Source organism: Salvelinus fontinalis, chromosome 21 (genome assembly GCF_029448725.1).
Source record: "Salvelinus fontinalis isolate EN_2023a chromosome 21, ASM2944872v1, whole genome shotgun sequence".
Classification (NCBI taxonomy): Eukaryota; Metazoa; Chordata; class Actinopteri; order Salmoniformes; family Salmonidae; genus Salvelinus; species Salvelinus fontinalis.
Window position 1 is genome coordinate 46,016,765 of NC_074685.1, and position 22,041 is coordinate 46,038,805.

Genomic DNA, 22,041 nt, shown 5'->3' on the forward strand with positions numbered 1-22,041 from the left:
GATGGTTCATCAGTAGACTTTACTAGGCCCATCTCTTATTTACTTGAGCACATTTGGGAATTTATGCATATATTTTTATCATGGCGTGTCGCACCTAACCATCTAATGTATTTGGAAATATACATTGAGGCCTCTCCTGAAAAATTATGTTAATATTAATTTGACTTGTTGCATGGCCCACCTTCCTGTTAATAAAATTACTCATGATTGGATGGCAACTGAAACAAGCTAATGACCTCCGTGGGTGTATTGATTTTGTTTGGCTTAACAACGGAGAGTCCAGTAGCCGTCCCTTTAACCAGTAGCCGTCCCTTTAACCAGTAGCCGTCCCTTTAACCAGTAGCCGTCCCTTTAACTGACAGCAAAACATATATTTATTCCCAGGTAGTCCCATGATACACCATGACACGAATGTCCTAACCTCGTCCACCAGCAGTCTCTCTTTCTGTCGAACAGTCTGTTCTCACAGCGCCTCAGAACGGGACTTGACTTGAAGTCTATGGCAGAAGTGGATTCATTGTTGTTTTTTTACACTATTTTTAGTTGGCTGATCTATGTCCATCGCCATCTAGCACAGGGATGGGCAACTCTGATGTGGGTGGGGGCCACATTAAACTTGACTCCATCATGAGGGGCTGCAGTGGCTCGTGGGTCTGCGACCATGCTTCCTACAAGTTTAGTTAGCTGGCCTCTAGACTAATTACATTTTTTTTAGCAGACATGGGCTAATTGAGTGACTGCTGATGCACAACCAAAATACGAAATTGAACCTTGTGTATTCTATTATTCTAACTAAGTTGAGACCCCGGTGGAATTCCCAATTTTTTTCTTCTAATTTTGTTTTGTCCGTGGGCCTACATTGGTCCATAAGCATTAACCCCCCCCCCCCTTTACATTGCGGACTTTACACACGAGCAGGGCAAGTGAGTTTGGAAAATCTTTAAGTACTCATCTTAGAAGTAGTTTTCACATATAAATGTTATATGCCCTAACTCAGAATCAATTGGTCTTCCAATTTGGTTAATAATATGGTCAATGTGACAGAACACCCCCCCCCCCCCCCCCCCCCATGTGGGAAACACGAGACGATGAGATACACTAACCACAACAGGCACCTGAATGTGTGTGTTCTCTCCCCTGTGTTTTATGTAATGCATGCCTGAATCCAACACACCTCCACCTGGGATCACCTTGTGTGTGGGTTCCCTGACCCCTCCTGCCCCCACCTCCTACACCCCTACCTACCTGACTGTGGAATAACCCAGTCGAGTCAGAGAGCTGGAGGAAGAGCTTAGACTCATGGACCAGAATTTGAAGTCCATGATGTGCGGAGAGGATGAGGTACTGTCTGCCCCCCCGTACCAGGACAAACGTCCCGGTTCCAAACCTCTTTACTACCTGCTTCCTTTCTCCTCTCCTCCGCTCCTCTGGCTTATGCCCTTGACTCGCCCTCCAAGCCTCTCTGCCTCGCAGCTGTGCTCCATGGAGGGCTCCCCTGGTGGGTGACGTGACAGTATTGCTGTGGTACAAAAGGACTAATGTCCTACAAGCCATACTGTCCCTCGTCATATCTTCAACCTGAAGCCAATGGGATCCTTGATGTGATACTTGAGATTGAGGCATACAGATTATACATGTATGGATTTTATACATGTATTTGTAAAAATCATATACTCTTAAGTATAGGAAATAATCTGTCAGATATTATCCATCAAGGATCCTGATTTAACCCTTCCATCTGATGGGTAGGTGACATTAACCCCTTCAGGTAAGTGTGTCATTAACCCCTTCAGGTAAGTTTTATTCTTCTGCCAATGCACTCTCCCTAATAGGCACTGGGTTGGAGTATCCAGAACAGAGTCTCCTTGGTCATGTCCTCTCCTCCCTCTCAAAACGCTCTCTCTCCTTTCTTTTCCCTCATTTTCCTCCCTCCCTCCTGCTGTTGCACAGTAAATCTGGTGATCTTGAGGAAGAGTTGAAAAATGTCACCAACAACTTGAAGTCTCTGGAGGCCCAGGCTGAGAAGGTACTGTAGGAGAGGGGAAGTAAGCTGGGCCCCAAGGTCAGATACAGATACAATGCAGGATAGTCCAGCTGGATAAAACACACACAGATGCCCCTCAACACACAGTCTTAGTGTAGGATATCTAGCTATAATACATGTTTATTTGTCATATGCACAGAATACAGCGTAGTGTCCAAATTAAATGGCTGTACACAAGCCATCCTCTCAAAATATCTATATACTTTTTAAAATCCATAACATTGATTTTTTTTAAAGTGTAGGGATTGAACTGTATTCCAGGCATAACGTTAGATGGGTGTAAAATACATTTAAAAGCAGAAGATTGATTGAGGAGAGTTTGATGTTTTGTTCTTAGGACCCGCTTGCATTATGACAAGCCTACGCTGAGACTTTAGCTAGCCCTCTTAGCTTCGTTTTCCCAGCCAACCTTTCAGCTCTCGTGTCGTAGTCTCCTCTCCTGCCTAGCCAACCTTTCAGCTTTTGTGTCGTAGTCTCCTCTCCTCCCTAGCCAACCTTTCAGCTCATGTCGTAGTCTCCTCTCTAGCCAACCTTTCAGCTTTTGTCGTAGTCTCCTCTCCTCCCTAGCCAACCTTTCAGCTCTTGTTGTAGCCCTCATTTTCATTAATGGAATCTTTATCCAATAGTGTTGACTTTAGTGGATGTGAACAGTAGGCTATTAATTGAATGCTACACTGTAGCCGTTGTCATAGAATAAATACATACATGTATATTGACTGTCTATATTTGAACTAGAATACTGCCATATATTTTAAGTTGTGAATGTTTTAGGAGAAGCTCTCGTCATAACTCTTGTGCTAATATGAATCTCCATTATTTCACTTCTAGTACTCACAAAAGGAGGACAAATATGAAGAGGAAATCAAAGTTCTTACCGACAAACTTAAAGAGGTGGGTACTGTAGGGTCACCATATCTAATATTTTAGTATGAATGGTTCTTCAAATGGTATCTTAAAGCCTCTTATCTTCCTCCCACTCTTATGCAACCTAATGTTAACCACGATATTACGTAGATATGTAATTTGGTGCTTGGAAAAATGTATTTGAGAAGCATTGTGTTCGGATGCTTCCCCCCCCCCCCCCCCCAGGCTGAGACGCGTGCTGAGTTTGCGGAGAGGTCTGTGGCCAAGCTTGAGAAAACCATTGATGATTTGGAAGGTACGTTTTCGACACTTCTTTCATTCACAACCATTAACGCCTCTTGGAGTTCCCAGGAGCTGACGTCACTAACTGCATTTTCAGCAACCCATTCACTTTATCTGAATCCCAATACGGCACCCTAATCCCTGTATAGTGCACTTTGTTTGACCAGAGCCCTATTGGGGGGGGGGGGGGGGGGGGGGGGCATTTGGACTCACTCTTATGTTTCCTTTGTGATAGCGTAACAGACGTTTCACTAACAGAAAGATTTGCCCCTATAACCATGAGTTGTAACACTGAAGCCTGTTGGGTACCCTCGCATGACTTGTTAGTAGTGTATTGTAGCGGTAACATACCTGTATGTTTCAATCATTAATAAAGACTCTAAATAGTCGAGCAGCATTGTAGATAGTAATTTACAATTTACCTTCCAACTTTGAGTACCGTTAGAAACAGAGGAGCACCGATGTGAATGGATTTATTAATATGGGTTTAATAGATGAACCAATTATTTGGTAGATTAACCCTCATTAACCTGGCTCTGTTGTCCAGGGATCTAATTAGAACAGATTGCAGTTGAAATCAATGATGGGCATTCCGTATGATTGTGCCAGATAGACAAATGTGTAGATTCTGAGTCTTTAGCTCTGAAGAATAATAGTCTGCCTGTAAGGCTGCGTTTACACAGGCAGCCTATAATTCTGAACTTTTTCCAGTAGCTGGTCTTTTGACCAATCAGATCAGCTCCTTTGCCAATAATTGGGCAAAAGATCAGATTTTGGCTGCCTGTTTGATTGGAGCATAACTGTGGAGCCACAGCTTCACTTTCGATTGCTTATCCTGTCTGGTTATTATTATAATTATGTAACCTTTTATTTAACTAGACAAGTCAGTTAAGAACAAATTTCTTATTACAATGACGGCCTAACCCGGACGACACTGGGCCAATTGTGCACCGCCCTATGGGACTCCCAATCACTGCCGGTTGTGATACAGCCTGGAATCGAACCAGGGTCTGTAGTGACGCCTCTGAGATGCAGTGCCTTAGACCACTGCGCCACTCGGGAGCCCTTGGTGTTACCTTATCTCATATTGATCAGTTTGACTGATTGATTAGATCCTATAAGGTTAGATTTGAGTTGTAGTACTTGGACTAAGAGCAAGTTGGATTCTTCCAAGGTTTTGCCTTATTTCTTTAATACGTTAGGGTGTTGTCGATTCATCCACAGTTACTCAATCAAAGGAGTGTTTAATTAGCAATAAGAATGGGCTTGTTGTGGAGAGCTTAATGTCTTGTTGCATTTTGGCAGACTTTGGAAATGTCATGTGTGAGTAGTTGTAATCTGGTGTGTTGTTCAAGGAGTTTGAATTATGGATGTGACTTAACTTTTAAACAAAATTGGGATCCTTAACTTTAAGAGAACCTGAAGAAGAAGTGAACTTTAGGCTACTTTGGTGAATTTGCGAGGCATGCAAGACCGATTACCAAGAGATATCCTCACCGTGGTTTGTTTTCTTCTGCCCTCCCCCTCAGCTCTCTCTCCCTCAAGCTGGCCTGCCTGGGGCATATTCATTACACCCATTTATGTTGCAAAACGTTTCTTAAACGGAAGCAAACAAAACTGTGATGGACCTACTTGAATTTGTCCAGTAGAAACTCTGGTTTTAGTTACTGTTTGGACTAGTGATTACACCCCTGCTCCATCTCTTCGCTAATGATGCCAGTGTGTTCAGTCTTCGGTCTGTTGCGTGTAGCATATCCTAGCCTATTCATTGATGATAGGCCTTGCTTTGAATTTGCGAGACATTGCAAGCCAAGAAATTACGATTTACAGTATTCCATTGCGAGACACAGCTTTTGATTGCCGATAGATAAGACTAGTGCATGGTTTCCCCAACTCGGTCCTGGGCCCCCCCCTGGGTGCACGTTTTGGTTTTGCCCTAGCACTACACAGCTGATCCAAATAATCAAATGTTGATGATGATGATGGTTATTTGAATTTGCTGTGCAGTTCTAGGGCAAAAACCAAAATGTGCACCCAGGGGGGTGTGGCACCAGGACACAGTGTGGGAAACCCTGGCGCTAGTGCACGGTTCTGACTGCCTGGTGGCCGATACTGTGGCCCTCGTTCTCCGTTCCTCATTAGCGCGCTATGAAAGATGCGAGTGTTTTGTGCTCTCAGAAGTACGGCAACTAAGCAGTCTCCTCTGTTCCAAGAATACTGATTCTTAGGAGTTGATTCCTATTGGAATCTAATCTTGACACTCGACTTGCAAGGAGTCGAGGAATCAATTATTTTGGAGTCTACTCTCTAACACTAGGTCATCGTCGTTAACAGTTGCATGAATCAGAGAAAGGCAAGTGACAGCAGTGAAGTCCTGTATGGCAATAATTTTTGAAGTTAAATGAGAAGGAAATGCAAACTTTGCCAGGTGGAATTGAGGCTCAGTAATGGTGGTACAGGTGCAATGCTTAACCATCGGAAAGGGACGCACCGTGAGACCCGTTGCTGGCAGCAGCACGGCTGCATTGTAAACTCACGTGGAATTTTATGCATTTTTCTTATCGTTTTAACGTAAAACTTATTTAAAAATAAAGTGCAGTTGTGGAGCATGGCTGTTCAGTTGGTGTTATCTGGTGTTTTGTTTGAGGAATTTGAATTGGAACATGGCTTTTGATGCTGCATGACCCTGAACCTTGAGTGGATTTGTCTTTTCCTGAAGGATGAGTTTTAGTTGATTTTTAAACTGGAGTGCGTTGTGTTAACTGTTTGATTCTGTGTTAATGATACGCAACGTATTAATATTCTAACATTTTTTGGAATTTGGTTCATTTATTTTTTTACAAATCTAGAATTTTTGTAAGGTATTTGATTGTCAGATTGCTACTGCTGAAGGAATTTGGTGGAAAAGTTATTTTTGGATATTGCATCTTATTATAATTTCTTTAGATGTGCATAATCCTTTTTGAAGTTGAGATTTCTGTTATCTGACTTTTCTTTTCTTGAACTTTTTTCACTCGCCTTGTTCTGTTTCCATCTTGTGTGTCTGTCCATCTTTCTGTCCATCTTTCTGTCGTCTGTGTTCATCCCTCCCTCCAGACGAGGTGTACGCTCAGAAGCTGAAGGGTAAAGCCCTCAGTGAGGAGCTTGACCTGGCTCTCAACGACATGACTACACTCTAGACACTCCCTCACTCTTCCTCCTCCTCCTCCTCTCTGACGCTCTCCACCTTCATCTGGCACCCCTGGGGCTCAGACATCCTCCACTTCCTTTCTGTCCTTTTTTTCATTCCACAACTTTTCAGACAGAACTGTGATCGATCTCTCAATACCCTTGGTTACGAAATTTGTATGGTGAAATTGAAAAAAATGTGGTCGTAACTAAGTTTACAAGACTTGCTGATTCAAAATACCAAGGGATATAAATGTGGCCCCAGGCAGATTGTCCCCCCCTACCCCCGTCAAACCCATTCCCCCTTTTTAGTTCCTCTCCCTACTGTTGTGTCAGGTGTCAGCATTGTTCAGTGATCCTCTTACATTTCTATAGATGTAAATAGGAAAACTCACACCCATTGGTGTTGTCTGGCGCTGTGTCCATACCTCTCCAAAGATCTGGGTTAGGCTTGGTCTTCTGTATTGAGATATATACTTGTTTTCCCTTTCTCTGTAATAAATGTCCTGAAACCGCTACTGTTTTCTACTGTCTTTATCAGCATTTGGTTTCTCATCATAATCACCTAATAAAGTTTAGAAGGTTGGTGCCGAATATTACAATCCACAATTTGCCATACCACTATACCTGACTACACTCGCGGTACATGGTGTTTTATTGACTACATTTAATATAGCCTACATTTTTTGACTACGTTTACTGTTTTATTGAGATTTTTTTATATTTAATATTCATATTAAATTAAATCGGAACTGTTGTAAAATGTTATGATGGATATACACAAGTCATTCGGTGAATTGCTTAATTTACGTTACAAGGGAATCGGTGTGAATGAATCTCATTTCAGTACTGTTTCCACCACACCGTATGAACTGTTTTGAACATTTCTGTAATTATCTGACCAACCCTGACACAAGGCATCAAAATAAATCTGACCAAAAGAGGTGCAGTTCTGAACAATCCCTCTGATTTCCAACCACTCCCAGTAGAACCAATAAATCTCTTTTAATGATTAAGGGAACATGATATTTCGTTTTTAAAGTGAGAATTATCCTGTCTAAAGAAACCTGCGGCTCAGTACTTTGGAGTCTTAAAGGGATTTGCTGTTTCTCTTTTACCTCCCTTTCTTATCCCCTGACCCCAGCAATATGAATATGTATTGCTTCCTGCTATAGTTGCTTAAAGGAAAATTACACCCAAAAAACACATTTTGGTATTTGTTTCATTAGTCCATTGTTGAGTGCCAACATGTTTTGCTTGTCAGCAATCAAGTTAAGATATGTAACTTTCACCAACAATTCATATAATTTTTTTCTAAGTACAGAAGTCATCCCTGTATTATGCTGCAGTTTGCATCATATTTTGATAATTACCTAACTTGATTTCAGACAGCCCCAAAACATTTTGGGACTATGTCAAAAATGGACTAATGAAACAAACTTTCCTTTTAATGTCTTGCAATGATCGTGTTCAATTCAAGACATTTCAAGCATTGTCAAGTGAGCTGTAATTGCTATAGGTGCTGATTTACCTCTGTCAGATGAAAAAAGCAACTTTCTGCAGTTCTTTTTTCGTGTCTTTCATTGCCCTGTGACCTTTTATTGCACTAACCTGTGACCTTTTAACCCTTCCCTCTTTCTCTCCCTCTTTTTCTCTCTGTATCTTCACACTGGCTTTCATTGACTCTTCTGGCACCACAGAACGTTATCACAAGGAGGTGGAGAATAACCGCATCCTCAGTAACGAACTGAGGGTTGTTCTGAATGAATTTAACAGCTGAGTCTGAGACGGAAGCTTTGGCAAACTTCCTTCCGCTATCCCACTCTTCCAATATGCACTTGTCTCTGAGTAAACTTGGAACCGATTTTCTCATACCCCCCTCTAGAAGGCACTGGTTGTACATTCTTCATGCTGTCATTAGGGTGGAGTCAATACATGAAAATTAAAGTCATAACATTGAAGTCATTTGAAAACATGACATTCAAGTAATTGACCAATCATATAAAACATTTACATTTAATACATGGAAAATCTGTTACAATTCATCAAGGGAATTGAGTGTGAATGAATTTGCCCCAAACTTGGAGTGTTGTGTGTAATTTGGGTACTGGTAGGGTACAGGTACAGTAATTCACCCCCCCCCCCCCCCCAAAAAAAAAGCATGTAACCTTTTTTTGTATGAAATTTGGTTCCAAGTTTTTCAGAATTAGGAAAGTTAGTTTTTCACAAACTTGAGGATACTCACTTGCTGCACATTGTAGAGTTCCACTGCTAAAACATGAGGGAGTTTAATGGACCAAATGGAGCACTTTGGACTGGACACCGTTCCACACATTAAGTTTTCAAAGCTTTCACAGAATGTGGAATAATTAGCATTTATCTGAAATAATGGTTTTCAGGATTATTTATTCAAAAGAAATACCCAAGTTTGCATATAGAACAGTTTGCTGTAAAACTTCATTGTTTGCATGCCATCCTGCCTATATACTCTAAAGCCTGTAGACTGACATCTATAGATAATCATATAGACAAATATATATATATATATATATATATATATATATATATATATATATATATATATATATATATATATATAATGCCATGAAATCTGGTGAATGTTATACATTTTGATTTCACAAATGTTTTGCTATTGTTCAGACTCTCTTACATGTATCCATCCAAAGTCAATGATATGTAAACTTTTAAGATTTACACAGGCTTGAAACTACACAGGCTCATGTATTTCTCTGAATGTAGAGTTTGTAGTTTAGTGTGATGAAACATATATTTTGTTTTATCATTAACTATTATAGTACTTATACATACTAAGTATACACTCTGGGTGCAGTATTAGATTTCTGGGGTTAAAGTCTCTCTACACTTGGCTTCGCTACAAGTTACCCCATATTATATCCCCACCCATTCATTTACATGGATTCCTTTGGGTGTTTTCCCTGTTAAGAGTCCTTAAGTAACTTCACTATTTTGCATGGTGTGCTATAGTGAACTTGGCTAATTCCAAGTTGTGCTACATTTACCTCATGACTTTCCACAAGTTAGCTGGGCTAAATATATAAATCTTTAGCCTCCTTGTATTGACTAGCATTACTTTCATTGCACCAAGTATCTTCACGTTTTAGCTTCCCTCACCACCTGGCCCATTGAGTGGTGTGACACGCAGAAAGCATCTGCTGTCCTCTGGAAACGCTCCTTTGTACACACTGAAATTGAAACCTCACCTGACATTTTGTGCACACAAGGAGCACTGTCCTCTCATTGGGTTTGGGAAGGGACTTGCTATGGTAGCTCACCAACATGTAGGAGACGTCTGAACTAAGAAAATAAAAAAAAACGTTCATATTCATTTTTTTGTTTTTTATCTAGATTGGCTGTCCAGGAAAGTTGAATTCTTGCTTCAATTGTATATAACATGGATCTTTTCAACAGCCTAGCTCTGCTTCTTAGTGACCACTTTCGCTGTTTTAACTGACACAAACATATTACTGCAATTTTACACAAACACACTTGATATATGAATGTGTAAAATACAGTATGCTTTTGAATCACATTGTTAGATAGTACTGTTAATTTTTTTGATGTCCATGTTTCATTGTCCTATTCCTGAGCCAACTGAGAGCTTGCTTGTTGGGGTGCTCACCTGTTCTTTTGTTTCCCCGTCACCAGAGAAACTAGCTACAGCTAAAGAAGAGAACCTAGACATGCACCAAACGCTGGACCAAACCCTCCTGGAGCTCAACAACCTATAGAGCGAGCTCTGTCTGTCTGGGCCCATGAACAAGAGGCCTAAAACAAAGCGAACGAAAAAAACACAAAGCTTTCATAATGCTCATTGATACACACTTGACCAAATCCTTTCGTTGACTTGCCCCTTTGGGAACAGGACAGTCTTCACATGGCTTTAATAGTAGTAAAGGCTTACGAACAAGGCATTCCGTTTTAGTTAATGAGGGTCTCTTGCACACATGCTAATTAATGGCAAACGCATGCTGGCTACAGAAGTTAACATGGTTCAGTATAACAGCAGAACAGCATAGAGTTGAATGCTATCGAGGTTGCTGTTTGTATTTAGCATGTGATTCAAGTCTTTAAATTGACATCTCTTATCTAATCTGACCTCTGAGGCCTCCTTGAAGTGAAATTGCATTTGCTTTACTCTTTAAGCTTTGTTACCTCAAACTCTTATTTTTTTTTAAATCCAAAGTATAAAGTTTTTGTAATCCTTCAAAACAAATAAATGGTAAACATATTCTTTACTTACTATTTGGTAAGATGTGCCACTCATTGTTTTAATTAATACAGTATAGTATGTGTAGAACTGACCCAAACAGGGAAAAAGACTAGCGTTCACGTTTTAATATTTGGACTATTTCGGATAAATAGCAGTTTGTTAAATGTACGTCTAGGGTAGTTTATATGGTTCAAAATGACTAGCAAAGGTATCAAATAATGTAATACAAACTAAATACAATGGGGACATTTAATTTAGACACAGGATTCTTTTGACAAAGTTTTTGAATTTTCAAAATTGTAGTGACCTTTTGGGGGTTTGGATAATAGTTTAATATTAGATATGATTTTGGTATTCTAATCATGATGATGTGGTACCTCATGTATTCTAATCACTTGCCTTTTTTTTTTTCTTGACAAAGATTTTTGAGAATGCCCATAGTTGTTACAATCTGAAACGTCTCTTAATTTTTGAAACACCTTCTCACTAATTGGCCGGTTTAACTGTTACATGGTCGTTCCACGAAACGAGTCTCTTTTTGAGTAGTGAAACTACTTGCTCAACCCAATGTTTCCCCCCACAAAACACCACAAAATGTCCAGAAAGACTAGAACCAGCTCACCTGCTTTTACACTGATTTGATTATTAGATGGGGGGGGGGGATATATTAAATATTCACCATATTAAAACAAAAGTTCAGGTTACAGGATTGACCTTAAAATGAGGGACATGTTTAAGTGTTTTACCTTACAATGATTCACTATTCACATGAAATAGATAATCTTCCAAATTGACTTTGTCAAAACAGCCAAATTGACTTTTGAGGATAAGTGAGTTAAAATATGAGAAGTCAAATTGCAAAGGGACATGTCAAAATGCTGAATGTTGGCGCTAACTCTTTGATTATAAAAAAAAAAAATCTAGGTCTATTAAATGGCACTTCATTTAATATGGCAGGCTTTTAAAATCCAATATTGGTGCAACATTTCTACTTAATATCAAAGGGATGCAAAAGGGACTCATTTTGTGGAAATACCCTACAGCTGTAAACTTGTAAGGTTGATTTCAAGCTCATGTAAATTATATCTTAATGCACATGTGTCAATACTTCAGACTAGTCAGAATGCTTATCGGTCTGAAGGTTTTAATTTGGGGGAATTATTCAATATTCTGGAGGTATTAAAATAATTGTATTAAGGTTTATTACTCATGTATCCTATGCAATGAATCAACTGTATAAGCTCTTAAGATGATTAAAAAATGGCCGGCAAAATAAATGGTTGTTTTGTACATTTCTTCTAGTATTTCCTTAAACCAGATCACAGTGTAACAAAGTCTAACGCTTATACTTTAGTTTGTTTACAATGGTGAACTGATCAAGACAACTTCTTGGTTTCTTTGAATGATGCTGGCTACCACTACTACCATTTCGCTAACGTTTTGGCATAACAATTCTGGTGTAACTGCTTCTGTGTCATGTTTCCACAGCAACAGGATGGTAGCTTCAGATCAAGTTAGACCCATGATATCGCCAAAGCATGTTGTGTAAACAATCATGGCAGAAATGTCTAACAAGGTTGTACATTTAACCTTTGTCACATCGACACTGAACAAAAATATAAATGCAACATGTAAAGTGTTGGTCCAATGTTTCATGAGCTGAAATTAAAGATCCCCCCCAAAAAATGCATTCTCACAAAAGGCTTCTCTTGAATTTTGTGCACAAATTTGTTTACATCCCTGTTAGTGAGCATTTCTCTGTTGCCAAAATAATCCATCCACCTGACAGGTGTGTCATATCAAGATTAAACAGCATGATCATTACACAGGTGCACCTTGTGCTGGGGACAAAAGGCCACTAAAATGTTCAGTTTTGTCACACAACACAATGCCACAGATGTTTTGAGGGAGTGTGCAATTGGCATGCTGACTGCAGGAATGTCCACCAGAGAATTTAATGTTCATTTCTCTACCATAAACCACCTCCAATGTCATTTTAGAGAATTTGGCAGTACGTCTAACCGGCCTCACAACCGCAGATCACGTGTAACCACAACATCCACATCCGGCTCCTTCACCTGCAGGATTGTCTGAGACCAGCCACCGGTCAGCTGATGAAGCTGGGTTTGCACAACCGAAGAATTTCTGCACAAACTGTTAGAAACCATGTTTCAGTCAGGCCAATCACATCAAGATTATGATCAGTGATTAGTTCATTGACTATAACTGCCTTTGAATTGAGGGATCTAACATTAAGTAGCCCTATTTTGAGATGTGAGTTATCCCGATCTCTTTCAATAATGGCAGGAATGGAGGAGGTCTTTATCCTAGTGAGATTGCTAAGGCAAACACCGCCATGTTTAGTTTTTCCCAACCTAGGTCGAGGCACAGACACGGTCTCAATGGGGATAGCTGAGCTGACTACACTGACTGCTAGTAGCAGACTCCACTAATATGGCAGGCTGGCTAACAGCCTGCTGCCTGGCCTGCACCCTATTTCATTGTGGAGCTAGAGGAGTTAGAGTCCTGTCTATGTTGGTAGATAAGATGAGAGCACCCCTCCAGCCAGGATGGAGTCCGTCACTCCTCAGCAGGCCAGGCTTGGTCCTGTTTGTGGGTGAGTCCCAGAAAGAGGGCCAATTATCTACAAATTCTATCTTTTGGGAGGGGCAGAAAACAGTTTTCAACCAGCGATTGAGTTGTGAGACTCTGCTGTAGAGCTCATCACTCCCCTTAACTGGGAGGGGACCAGAGACAATTACTCGATGCCAACACATCTTTCTAGCTGATTTACACGCTGAAGCTATGTTGTGCTTGGTGACCTCTGACTGTTTCATCCTAACATCGTTGGTGCCGACGTGGATAACAATATCTCTATACCCTCTAAACCCTCTTAAATCATTGACATGTCTCATCATTGACTTACAGTACCTTTCAAGGGTTTTTCTTTATTTTTACATTGTAGAATAATAGTGAAGACATCAAAATTATGAAATAACACATGGAATCATGTAGTAACCAAAAAAGTGTTAAACAAAGCTGTCATAAAGGTAAAGGGTGGCTACTTTGAAGAATCTCAAATATAATATATTTTGATTTGTTTAACACTTTTTTGGTAGTAAAAGTAAAAGTAATAGTAAAAATTAAAATTAAACCTTGAATGAGTAGGGGTGTCCAAACTTTTGTCTGCTACTCTATGTCATCAATGTGTGTCTAAAGTTATTATTTTGTAAGAATATCTGTCCAAAAATGTGCATACATGAATGGACAAGTAAATGTGGTCACAATGCGGACACAGTGGACTGCTAAGAGACACATTTTAATACAATGTATTGATGTGTGCACAATCAAAATGTTGTAAAACAATTTCGTATGGGCTATGATTTTTATCAGGTCACAAAAATATTCATATGAATTCTATTCTAACTAGAGAGGAGTTTTCCTTACACACGCACACACAACTGCAATTAGATCATATCAAATAGAAGGGATGAGCTTTATGCAGGGTTACCTCAAGCATTCCTCGTAAAGCTGGTTGAGAGAATGCCAAGAGTGTGCAAAGCTGTCATCAAGGCAAAGGGTGGCTACTTTGAAGAATTTGTTGAACACTTTTTTGGTTGCGACATGACTCCATATGTGCTATTTCAAAGTTTATGTCTTCACTATTATTCTACAATGTAGAAAATAGCAAAAATAAAGAAACGCTTGAATGAGTAGGTGTGTCAACTTTTGACTGGTAGTGTGTATATATAATATTGTGTTCAATATTTCTATATACATACATTGTTAAATATCTATATAATATTGTGTTCAAAATATATATATAAAATAGTGTTCAAAATATATATAAAATAGTGGTCAATACATTCGGAAAGTATTCAGACCCCTTGACTTTTTCCACATTTTGTCACTTTACAGCCTTATTCTAAAATGTATTAAATTGTTTAACACACAATACCCCATAATGAGAAGACAAAAACAGGTTTAGACATTTTTGCTAATTATAAAAAACGAAATATCACATTTACATAAGTATCCAGACCCTTTACTCAGTACTTTGTTGAAGCACCTTTGGCAGCGATTACAGCCACAGGTCTTCTTGGGTATGACGCTACAAGCTTGGCAGACCTGTATTTGGGGAGTTTCTCTCATTCTTCTCTCCAGATCCTCTCAAGCTCTGTCAGGTTGGATGGGGAGCGTCGCAGCACAGCTATTTTCAGCTCTCTCAAGATATGTTAGATCGGGTTCAAGTCCGAACTCTGGCTGGGCCGCTCAAGGATATTCAGTGAATTGTCCTGAAGCCACTCCTGCATTGTCTTGGCTGTACGCTTAGGGTCGTTGTCCTGTTGGAAGGTGAACCTTCGCCCCAGTCTGAGGTCTTGAGCACTCTGGAGCAGGTTTTCATCAAGCATCTTTCTACTTTGCTCAATTCACCTTTCCCTTGATTCGGGCTAGTCTCCCAGTCCCTGCCCCTGAAAAACATCCCCGCAGCATGATTCTGCCACCACCATGCTTCACCGTAGGGATGGTGCCAGGTTTCCTCCAGACGTGACGCTTGGCATTCAGGCTGAGTTCAATCTTGGTTTCATCAGACAAGAGAATCTTGTTTCTCATGGTCTGAGTCCTTTAGGTGCCTTTTGGCAAACTCCAAGCGGGCTGTCATGTGCCTTTTACTGAGGAGTAGCTTCCGTCTGGCCACTCTACCATAAAGACCCTGGAGTGCTGCAGAGATGGTTGTCCTTCTGGAAGGTTCTCCCATCTCCACAGAGGAACTCTGGAGCACTGTCAGAGTGACCAGCGGGTTCTTGGTCAAATCAAATTTATTTATATAGCCCTTCTTACATCAGCTGATATCTCAAAGTGCTGTACAGAAACCCAGCCTAAAACCCCAAACAACAAGCAATGCAGGTGTAGAAGCACAGTGGCTAGGAAAAACTCCCTAGAAAGGCCAAAAAAAGTCCAAAAACAATCAAATCTACAGAGACTGGGATGTGTGCTGAGTCACCTCCCTGACCAAAGCCCTTCTCCCCTGATTGCTCAATTTGGCCGGGCGGCCAGCTCAAGGAAGTCTTGGTGTTTCCAAACTTCTTCCAATTAAGAATGATGAAGACCGCTGTGTTCTTCGGGACCTTCAATGCTACCGAAATGTTTTGGAACATTCCCCAGATCTGTGTCTCGACACAATCCTGTCTCGGGGCTCTACGGACAATCCCCATGCTGTGGGGATTGCTTGGTTTTTGCTCTGACATGCACTGTCAACTGTGGGACCTTATATAGACAGGTGTGTACCTTTCCAATTAATGTCCAATCAATGGAATTTACCACAAGTGGACTACAATCAAGTTGTAGAAACATTAAGGATGATAAATGGAAACAGGATGCACCTGAGCTAAATTTCAAGTCTCATAGCAAAAGGGTCCGAATACTTACATAAATAAAGTATTTGTTTTTTATTTTTAACACATTTGCAAAAATGTCTAAACCTGTGATGTCATTATGGGGTATTGTGTGTAGATTGATGAATGGGGGGAAAAAAACAATTTAATCACTTTTAGAATAAGACTACGATAAGAAAATGTGGAAAAAGGGGTATGAATACTTTCCGAATCCACTGTATATATCATAGTGTTCAGAGGTTCATTTCAGTAAATCATTTGGATAGAAAATGTATTAAAGATTAAGTAGTCAAGCTGAATCTTGAATCAAATTTGAACACGTTCACATTTTCCTGACGTCAGTTGGTCTGACTGAAAAAAATAATCTAGTTTTCATGATGTTCAAAATCTGTCTGTGCCCTCAAATGAGCAATTAACGTTAAGAGCCTTGCTCATTTAAGTCTCTCCGGATAAGAGCGTCTGCTAAATGACATGGAATGTAATGTAAATGTAATGAGTTACTTATTTCTATTGGGATTGATGTTTTCAAATTCCAGAGGAAAGAGTAGAGCTTGAATGTGATTGGTTAAGATGCACACAACCGCAGCACAGATGAACAGTGTGCAAGATGACTAATCACAAGACAAATCTGCCAACAAAAAAAAAACAGTAGTTTCTACACTTTGTCAATATTTTGTATTATTTCAAATTAACAGTACTAGGGTGTTGCGAAACCCAATGAAACTGACTGGGGTAAATGCCAGCTCACAACACGTTTTCCGGCAGCCCTAACTGTGCTGTTCCACTGTTACAGAGGCCCTCACTGGTAAAATCCTCAGACCGTCACGCACTGAAAAAATTGGAAATATTCTCCCAGTGAATGCATGTGTACCTGTGTGTATGTGTGTGTTATTATTAATGTCGTAGAATGATAGCTCTCCTCTGTCCCTGTCCAGCTGAACTCTGATCCTGTCCTTAACTCTGGAGTAATGTCTCACGGGGATGTAAATGGTTTCAGTATTTGGGCAACATACTTTATATACATAATCAAAGTCTTTCTCATAACCTGTATTAAAACTATCAACATGGCTAACACCCCAGACTTCATCTCTAGGATCAGACCTATTGATAGACTCAGTGGCCACACCTGCAAACCAATACTCGTCATCAATCTCAATGTCCCAGCTGTGTGTCCCTGAGGTAAAGCCCTCAGAGCCCATGGCCCATCCCTGGGCTAACCTCTCTGGGTTGTCAGGACGCTGCTGGAACTCACCACCCCATACAAAGCAATCATCATACGCAGTCCAGGTCAGGGAACAGAGTAGCTTTGAGTGCACAGTATTAGGGTCCAGAACCACCGGAGCTGAACAGAGAGAACAGAGACCAAAATAAACGATCCGTTCGGCCTACATGTCAAGCGATCATTGAATCTATTTGGAATGAATATGACTCACTGTATTGAACAATCTCCTTCATTTTCTCACAGATTCTGAACATGAGGTTGCCCAGGTGTTTAGCCACATCTATCAGCGCTCCTGAAACCCTCACAGGATCAGGCAGCGGGCACTGGGTTCTGGAGAACATTTAGGAGTCATTTCTGCTGTGGGGTTAGGTTCAGAGCCACAGAGTAGAGAGAGACAGGAGGCAGATCACTTACCTTTTCATTGTGGCCTTGTAGTTCTGCAAAGTAACACAAAGAGCAGCTTAGCTATCAGTGTTATTAATGATCAATCAGTATTCATTGTGGCATCCATCTTTAATAATATTGAATGATTATGGGGACAGACATCTGTACCTGCAGGAATGAGATGTCTTCAGCTTCCAGCGCTTTCTCTATGGCTTTGATTGTTTCTGAAAGTGATGATATCTGTCTGCTCATCTCTTCAATCTTCACCTTCATCGTCTGACTCTTCTGCTCCTCTTCCTCCCTCAGGGCAGCGATCTTGGCCTCCTCCTGCTTTCGTAGAAACTGGTGAACCCGCTCAAAGTACTCCTTAATCTTTATCTCTGTGTCCTCAGCCTGGCTCTGGAGACAGAGAGCACTAGAACTCTACCTTGGTCCTTACTCAGCATTCTTACCTTGATATGCTGTGCTGTTTGTTACATCACTCCGCATTTTTACCTTGATATGCTGTGCTGTTTGTGTTACATCACTCCGCATTCTTACCTTGATATGCTGTGCTGTTTGTTACATCACTCAGCATTCTTACCTTGATATGCTGTGCTGTTTGTTACATCACTCAGCATTCTTACCTTGATATGCTGTGCTGTTTGTTACATCACTCAGCATTCTTACCTTGATATGCTGTGCTGTTTGTGTTACATCACTCAGCATTCTTACCTTGATATGCTGTGCTGTTTGTTACATCACTCAGCATTCTTACCTTGATATGCTGTGCTGTTTGTTACATCACTCAGCATTCTTACCTTGATATGCTGTGCTGTTTGTTACATCACTCAGCATTCTTACCTTGATATGCTGTGCTGTTTGTTACATCACTCAGCATTCTTACCTTGATATGCTGTGCTGTTTGTGTTACATCACTCAGCATTCTTACCTTGATATGCTGTGCTGTTTGTGTTACATCACTCAGCATTCTTACCTTGATATGCTGTACTGTTTGTTACATCACTCAGCATTCTTACCTTGATATGCTGTGCTGTTTGTGTTACATCACTCAGCATTCTTACCTTGATATGCTGTGCTGTTTGTGTTACATCACTCAGCATTCTTACCTTGATATGCTGTGCTGTTTGTGTTACATCACTCAGCATTCTTACCTTGATATGCTGTGCTGTTTGTTACATCACTCAGCATTCTTACCTTGATATGCTGTGCTGTTTGTTACATCACTCAGCATTCTTACCTTGATATGCTGTGCTGTTTGTTACATCACTCAGCATTCTTACCTTGATATGCTGTGCTGTTTGTTACATCACTCAGCATTCTTACCTTGATATGCTGTGCTGTTTGTGTTACATCACTCAGCATTCTTACCTTGATATGCTGTGCTGTTTGTTACATCACTCAGCATTCTTACCTTGATATGCTGTACTGTTTGTTACATCACTCAGCATTCTTACCTTGATATGCTGTGCTGTTTGTGTTACATCACTCAGCATTCTTACCTTGATATGCTGTGCTGTTTGTTACATCACTCAGCATTCTTACCTTGATATGCTGTGCTGTTTGTTACATCACTCAGCATTCTTACCTTGATATGCTGTGCTGTTTGTGTTACATCACTCAGCGTTCTTACCTTGATATGCTGTGCTGTTTGTTACATCACTCAGCATTCTTACCTTGATATGCTGTGCTGTTTGTTACATCACTCAGCATTCTTACCTTGATATGCTGTGCTGTTTGTTACATCACTCAGCATTCTTACCTTGATATGCTGTACTGTTTGTTACATCACTCAGCATTCTTACCTTGATATGCTGTGCTGTTTGTTACATCACTCAGCATTCTTACCTTGATATGCTGTGCTGTTTGTTACATCACTCAGCATTCTTACCTTGATATGCTGTGCTGTTTGTTACATCACTCAGCATTCTTACCTTGATATGCTGTGCTGTTTGTGTTACATCACTCAGCATTCTTACCTTGATATGCTGTACTGTTTGTTACATCACTCAGCATTCTTACCTTGATATGCTGTGCTGTTTGTGTTACATCACTCAGCATTCTTACCTTGATATGCTGTGCTGTTTGTGTTACATCACTCAGCATTCTTACCTTGATATGCTGTGCTGTTTGTGTTACATCACTCAGCATTCTTACCTTGATATGCTGTGCTGTTTGTTACATCACTCAGCATTCTTACCTTGATATGCTGTGCTGTTTGTTACATCACTCAGCATTCTTACCTTGATATGCTGTGCTGTTTGTTACATCACTCAGCATTCTTACCTTGATATGCTGTGCTGTTTGTTACATCACTCAGCATTCTTACCTTGATATGCTGTGCTGTTTGTGTTACATCACTCAGCATTCTTACCTTGATATGCTGTGCTGTTTGTTACATCACTCAGCATTCTTACCTTGATATGCTGTACTGTTTGTTACATCACTCAGCATTCTTACCTTGATATGCTGTGCTGTTTGTGTTACATCACTCAGCATTCTTACCTTGATATGCTGTGCTGTTTGTTACATCACTCAGCATTCTTACCTTGATATGCTGTGCTGTTTGTTACATCACTCAGCATTCTTACCTTGATATGCTGTACTGTTTGTTACATCACTCAGCATTCTTACCTTGATATGCTGTGCTGTTTGTTACATCACTCCGCATTCTTACCTTGATATGCTGTGCTGTTTGTGTTACATCACTCCGCATTCTTACCTTGATATGCTGTGCTGTTTTATCACAAGTGAGTTTGACTTTCTTAAAGACTTCCAGTTTCTCCTGTAAGGACTTCAGGGTAGGCTTGAGTTCCTCCTGGAATTAAACACTAGGTTGTTGTCTAATACCATATCACACACTTATTCCAGTTAAGACTGAATAAAAAATGCTGAGGGATAGTCACTTTGTTACAAAATCAAAACTCCAGATCACATACCTACTCTCACGAAAAGGAAGTTCATAAATGCATATTGTCAGCAAAAAAAATTACTTGTAGGCCTATTCTGTTTTTCACTTTCACAGTGAAGTTGAAATTATTGTTAACTTTCTGCATAACGCCCTGACTTAACAAAATCATTGGTTTACTCTACCTTAAGATCCTGTACAGCTTCATCTATGGGGATGCAGTCATGCGTTTTATGTTTCCTTGAATCACGACACACCACACAGATAGGCTGTTCATGCTCCAGACAAAAGAGCTTGAGTTTCTCTCCATGCAGACTGCAGAGCACCCCAGACCCTGCTGAAGCTCTCTGACGCCTCTCCTGTAAGAAGGCCTCACATAGGTTCTTAAGAGCCCGGTTATTGGGAGGCTCAGACCTTGACGATCTTCTCCTGCAAACTGGACACTCCTGCCAATCCTTCTCTCTCCAGAATTCCTGCAGACAGGCTTTACAGAAGCTGTGGCTACAAGACAGGAGAACAGGATCCTTGAAGATGTCACAGCACACAGGACAGGATAGATCCTCCTCTGGGAGAGTCGATTCGCAAGCCATTTTTCTGAATCCGTCAAACTTGTTTCTCTATAATGGCCTGTAATAGCATAAGAAGCAATGTACTTTACCCCTTATTAATAACACACTAAAGATATTTGGTGTGCTTTCCTTATCTCCTTCAGTATCTGCTCTGAAATGTTGACATTAATCTAGTAATGAGAAATAGATCCTGTCGTGTATGTTGTCCTTGTTGAACAGCAGATAGCTGAACATTAGCTACATTTTAAATGGCTTCACTCACTTTTACTTCCTGTATCACGTGTATGAGGGGAGAACCTTTGCAGTTGTTCTTCTATGATATTATGGCAGTCCACAGAACATACGTTAGAGGTGCATACTGCCACCTACTGCGTGGGGTGAAGACTGGCATTTAATGCAGAAAACATGCAGGGAAACAGCTCGGAGATTTAACAATGCAACTACAAAGGTTCTAAAGATGAATTTAACCTGAAGATACTTTTGGGAAACCAGGCTCTGGTCACTTTGATTGACTCCACTTTTCCCAGTCCGTCCTCCAACATCTCCTTGACTGCAAATGGATCTCCCCCAAAACACATCCTTATGCTTCAAGCCTACCCCATGAAACATACTCCAACACCGGAGCAAGGCATTACAAGATCGAGGCATATCTTCATTAACACCCGTAGCCCATTTTGCTCCATTCTCCCATGTTAGTTTTCCACTAATTTCCCTTAACTTTCCTCAACGCACCATCCAACTCAGTGGTTTAGCTTCCACCATCACCTTGACCTTTGCAGTTAGTTTTCTTTGAGATATAGGCCAAGCATGGATGCGTTCTGAAACTCAAGCACACAGTTGTGCAACATTTCCAAATACAACCGGCCAGAAAAACAATGTTTTTAATGCAATTACTGTTGTAACTGTTGAGAGGACAGTCTCCGTTTCTGTGGGTGTCAAATGTATTTCTCAC

At 40.5% G+C, this 22,041-nt stretch overlaps 2 protein-coding genes across 14 annotated transcripts in view; one reads left to right on the forward strand and one right to left on the reverse strand.

Annotated features, from left to right (window-relative positions):
• tpm2 (tropomyosin 2 (beta)) overlaps positions 1-11,887 on the forward strand; it is a 35,946-nt gene extending 24,059 nt beyond the window's left edge. For 2 of the 12 annotated variants that reach the window (XM_055875492.1, XM_055875499.1), the window contains 4 exons: positions 1,951-2,026; positions 2,873-2,935; positions 3,134-3,203; positions 8,059-8,504. In XM_055875492.1, the coding sequence (XP_055731467.1) occupies positions 1,951-2,026; positions 2,873-2,935; positions 3,134-3,203; positions 8,059-8,138 (289 nt within the window). In that variant the 3' untranslated portion in view covers positions 8,139-8,504. Of the gene's footprint in view, positions 1-1,265; positions 1,342-1,950; positions 2,027-2,872; positions 2,936-3,133; positions 3,204-6,286; positions 6,877-8,058; positions 8,505-10,045 lie in introns of those variants that run through there. The other 10 variants (XM_055875490.1, XM_055875496.1, XM_055875491.1 and 7 more) reach the window with 5 other exon arrangements.
• Positions 11,888-16,666: 4,779 nt separating this feature from the next.
• On the reverse strand, positions 16,667-21,444 carry LOC129819014 (E3 ubiquitin-protein ligase TRIM35-like). 2 transcript variants are annotated; one of them, XM_055875485.1, is made up of 7 exons: positions 21,352-21,444; positions 20,706-21,147; positions 20,335-20,430; positions 17,781-18,011; positions 17,643-17,665; positions 17,440-17,558; positions 16,667-17,348 (listed from the first exon to the last, which is right to left on the reverse strand). In XM_055875485.1, exons 2-7 carry the CDS (start codon positions 21,108-21,110, stop codon positions 16,774-16,776), a joined length of 1,449 nt encoding a protein of 482 aa, XP_055731460.1. In that variant the 5' UTR covers positions 21,111-21,147; positions 21,352-21,444; the 3' UTR covers positions 16,667-16,773. The 2 variants fall into 2 exon arrangements, with proteins under 2 accessions (XP_055731460.1, XP_055731459.1); XM_055875484.1 differs by lacking the exon at positions 21,352-21,444 and having other exon boundaries at positions 20,706-21,345.
• Between the last annotated feature and the right edge of the window lie 597 nt (positions 21,445-22,041).

Bases quoted from the DNA above. Each gene is read 5' to 3' on its own strand.
- LOC129819014 (XM_055875485.1), bottom strand. From the start codon at position 21,110: ATGGCTTGCGAATCGACTCTCCCAGAGGAGGATCTATCCTGTCCTGTG. The intron at 20,431-20,705 runs GTAGAGTAAACC...GTTTAATTCCAG, and splicing joins AAGCTGTACAGGATCTTAAG to GAGGAACTCAAGCCTACCCT. The intron at 18,012-20,334 runs GTAAGAATGCGG...CTCTGTCTCCAG, and splicing joins AAACAGCACAGCATATCAAG to AGCCAGGCTGAGGACACAGA.